The 4,364-nt window shown below is 40.1% G+C and overlaps 1 protein-coding gene across 1 annotated transcript; it reads right to left on the bottom strand.

Moving 5' to 3' along the window:
- Nucleotides 1-3,044: 3,044 nt before the first annotated feature.
- LOC135713749 (uncharacterized) lies at nucleotides 3,045-4,132 on the bottom strand. Its single transcript, XM_065236980.1, has 3 exons — nucleotides 3,787-4,132; nucleotides 3,368-3,606; nucleotides 3,045-3,313 (listed from the first exon to the last, which is right to left on the bottom strand). Exons 1-3 carry the CDS (start codon nucleotides 3,925-3,927, stop codon nucleotides 3,232-3,234), a joined length of 462 nt encoding a protein of 153 aa, XP_065093052.1. The 5' UTR covers nucleotides 3,928-4,132; the 3' UTR covers nucleotides 3,045-3,231.
- Nucleotides 4,133-4,364: the final 232 nt, after the last annotated feature.

A 4,364-nucleotide genomic window follows, 5' to 3' on the forward strand; every position in this document is an offset into this window, starting at 1 on the left:
ATCGTCGGGACCTCCCTTAGCTCAGTTGGCAAAGGCGCAGCTACAAAGCAAAACCATGCTGAAGATGGCTGGGTTCAATTCCCGGTCCAGTCTAGGAATTTTTTGTGTTGAAAATATCCTCGACTTCCCTGGGCATAGAGTATGATTGTACTTGCCACACAATTATGCTAATGCGAGAATGGTACAGGCACCGAAAGCTCTCAGCTAATAACTATGAAAGTACATCTATAACACTAAGTTGAGAGCACGCAATAACCTAATATTTGAAGAAGTAATCATATCGTCACGGAACTCACTAACGAGATCTTGCGAGCTCGAAAAAAGCTTCATCCCTTCCGGTTCTAGAATGTATAGAAACGTCAAAGTGATCCGATGCCAGCGCTGTGGTGGTAAATTCGTGCAACTAATAATATTCCAATAGACTTCTCTGATGTTTGTGAAATGCACAAGTATTAGTGCAGAACTCGGGGTAAATTATAAGTATTAGTGCAAGAAACCTTTGAATTTACCCAAAGTACTGCACTAATACTTGTGCAATTCACAAACGTCAGAACGAATATCTCAGGAGAAAAGGTGGTCCGATCTAGAGTCGGTGTATAATGAGTCACGCCAAGAGAAAAACAGTTGAACTCGCAACACGGTTTTCGAAAGACTTCTACAACAACTTCAAATGACTTCTAGCGAGAGAAAAAATATTGCAGCTGTAGTAAATCATTATATCAGTGATTTTGTCAAATTATCTTAACAAAAAATAGTAGAAATTCTCATTACAAATCATTACCGAGCGTATCCCATGACAATTTAACGCTCACTGCGTGTTTATGCTCATTTCTTCGATTATATTTTATTGCAATACCTAGCCGGTTTGACAGTTCAATAGGTAGACTTGGCTTCACTCTTGGCGTGACTCATACACCGACTCTAGTCCGATCGTGGTACAATGAAATCAAGGACTACCGTTTTGGACAGGCCAATCCCAGCAACTTCAGTCAGGTGGGCCATTTCACTCAGGTGGTTTGGAAGAGTTCAACAAAGCTGGGAGTGGGAATCGCTAAGAATGGGTGAGTTGCGGAAATTTTGACCCATACGTTGAAGTTCATTGGTTTATGTGTACAATTTTCAGAACTAATGTGTACGTCGTGTGCAACTACGGTCCCCCAGGAAACGTCAGTGGACAATACCCGGCTAATGTTACTCGCAGCTAACTGTTCACTTGACAGTTTGTGACATGGTTAGTTTTAAACCGTAGATTTTCAATACAGTCGTCAATGGACGAGTGCACCGATGAATTTGAATTCATGCACTGACAAAAATTTGACAGAAGAGCGGGGTAATGTTTACTAAAAATGAACACTAAATGTTCATTATTCATGAACATTGCCCCGCGCTTTTGTCAAATTTCTATCAGTGCATGAACTCAAATCCATCGAGGCAGTCTAGAAATACTCAGAGGGAGAGATAGGCGGAGAAAACAAAATACAATTTGGCAGCAAGGATTTGTACCTAAATTATCTTGCAACCCTTGCTAGAAGCCAGCATTTCACATGACTTTTATTTTTGATTCGATTTACGTGCAAAATAATAATTAATTGCATCGCAATATTTTGCACATTTCTTGGTGCCATTAATTAACCAACTAAGATCAATTAATCAATAGAGTTAGAATATTGTTTTCGATTCCAAAAACTAGTTGAATTTGAGAAGCACACGAAACATAAAGGTGATTGAATTTCTGTTCGATTGCAATACTCTTAAATTTAATGTAATAATAATGAGAAATCCTCGGACAAAATCTAATAGGAATGTTCGATTGGCTCAGATTTTGGCTCAAAACATTCTCTCCGCCCATCTCTCCCTCTGAGTATTTCTAGCACAGTCGTCTATTAGGTACTGCAACGTGACGTCACAAATGAACACAAATGGCTACTACAGTATTTTACATATGATCGTCCATACACGGAGAAAAAATACTACCCAAAATTTGAGTTCTTTTTACTTAATATTGACTTCAGCCTCTCACTTGCACTCGTTATTGTTGTCAAAAAAGGAACAAGAGATTCGACCCAACGATATAGTTCAGCCCAATAAGTTACTCTTGAGTAAAATGCATATTCTCAAATTTACGTGAATTAAACTTAATTTTGGGTAGAATATACTTAAGAGTAGGTATTTTTTTTTGCTGATGTTAAATGGAAACTACTATATGCGATTTACTCAAATTTGGGTTATTGGGCTGAACCCCGGAATTGAGGGAAAAGTACTTAATTTTGAGTAGTTTTTCATCTCCGTGTATACAGTAGCGCCCAAAGCATGCTGTGGTGGGTTTAAAACTTGAGCATCTTGATCACTTTCAATTGGCGTTGACGGCGACTCTGGTAGCGTTTTACTCCTACGGTCAAATCCATAAGCAAACGTCAGACTGTGCGTGAAATATCTCGGCTATCGTACACTTATAAAATTCCACACATTTTTATTGACGAATTTCCATGTGAAATTTCACATGATTTTCATGTGACCACACATAAACAGAATCCACCCAGAAGCACACATGAAATTTATGAGTCAAATTAATAGTATGTGTGGTTACACATGGCTTTTATGTGTACACATATTAAGTATGTGTCCGACACATAGATATCATTTGTTGATCACATTGCAAAAATTGATGTGTGGGACACATAAAAACAATCTTTGAAATTTTACCAGTGTACTATCCTTTCACTCCACTGAAAAGTTCCATACGAAACTTTCAATATTTGGTAGAAGAGGCGACTTTTTGACGGTGCCGTCAACGCCAATGTCTCCAGGTTTGTTTTTGATTTTCATGATCACGGGATCCAACCAGTTTGTACCATAGGCAGCTTTTTACCAACCGTCGGTCGCTGGAGACAACCCGTTGTAGCTGTTTTGACTGCCGTATCGACAAGACCCTCTCGACCGGCCATGGTGTGGAAGAAGAAGAGCACCTTTCTTTTCCTTTATTTAACGTCGGTCTCTGTTCCACAATCTAGTGCCATTCAGCGACGGACATCGATTTCCATCCATTGACGGCAAGCGAATATGCAGGAAGGCAGCTTCCACACCTGCGTAGGATATCGTACCCATTCAACACACATGGTGTTCGGAGTACCTCGCGTATAAATTTGTATGTTCTATACCTATATATGTTCCTATATATATACATATAACATATATTAAAAATAACCATCCTTGTAACTGTTAAATGAACAACTAGCTGCAAGCAACATTAGCCAGGTACTGTCCGCCGTAGTTTCCTGGAGGATCGTAGTTGCATACGACGTACAAATTTTTCCTGAAAATAACCCACATAAAACAAAACGTCTGAACGAAAATGTACACAACTCACCCATTCCTAGCGATGCCCACTCCCAGCTGTGTTGAACTCTTCCACACCACCTGAGTGAAATGGCCCACCTGACAGAAGTTGCAAGGATTGGCCTGTTCAAAACGGTAGTCCTTGATTTCGTTGTACCATGCTCGGACCACCTCTTCTCCTGAGACATCAATTTTGCCGCAGCAAGCGTAAATATTTTCACCGTAACGATTGTTCGGCCGATGTTGCATACAATTCCGACTGGCTATGTGCTGAGAAAAAAATATATCACAAGACAGGAATTACTCATCAACGGCATCGATACAAGTATTTCGACACAGAAGTGCCATCCTTATCTTCGTTTCACATCAAAGCCGTGCATGAAGTAGACATTCTTCAACGTCAGGTGTTCAGTTACCAAAAAAGAGAATCTATTGTGATAGGTTACTTACATTGGCCCATTCCTGCGCGCATTGACTAATGGTTGAATTGAGCGTTAGCGGGTCGGCCGAGTGCTGGGCACGTAGTCGATTGTGTTCGACCAACACGGCAGCATCGAAGGACAACAAACTGTTTTCACATGGATGTACCATGTTAAACAATTTTATCAATAACTGTCTGTTTTTGCTGCTGGGGAACCTGCACCCATCCGGATCCGGGAGATTGTGGCGTAATAGTTACGATGCGCTGACTGAAAGAGCATTCAACAGTCAAAGGGGAAATGGTTCATCTATAAAAATCTCCCGTTTTTTAATTTTTCTTAGAACATTGCGTCGCCTGCAGCTGAGTTCCGGGGATACGTTGAATCAAATCTGTTCGATGAAATGCATGCCCATAATTCAGCTGCTAGACAATACAAATGGATATTTTTGGTTGGTAATGAAAAACTGGCAAAAAATGCTTTACTTCGAAATGTATGTATGGGCCCAACATTGTGGACAAATAAGCCGAAATTACGAACATTAACCCTATGTAAGATAATTTTAATTCACTTTTACGACCTACCTAATTGGTCGTCTCAGTAGACTGT

Source organism: Ochlerotatus camptorhynchus, unplaced genomic scaffold (genome assembly GCF_037179485.1).
Source record: "Ochlerotatus camptorhynchus isolate MF236.1 unplaced genomic scaffold, CSIRO-AGI_Acam_v1.1 ptg000577l, whole genome shotgun sequence".
Lineage (NCBI taxonomy): Eukaryota > Metazoa > Arthropoda > Insecta > Diptera > Culicidae > Ochlerotatus > Ochlerotatus camptorhynchus.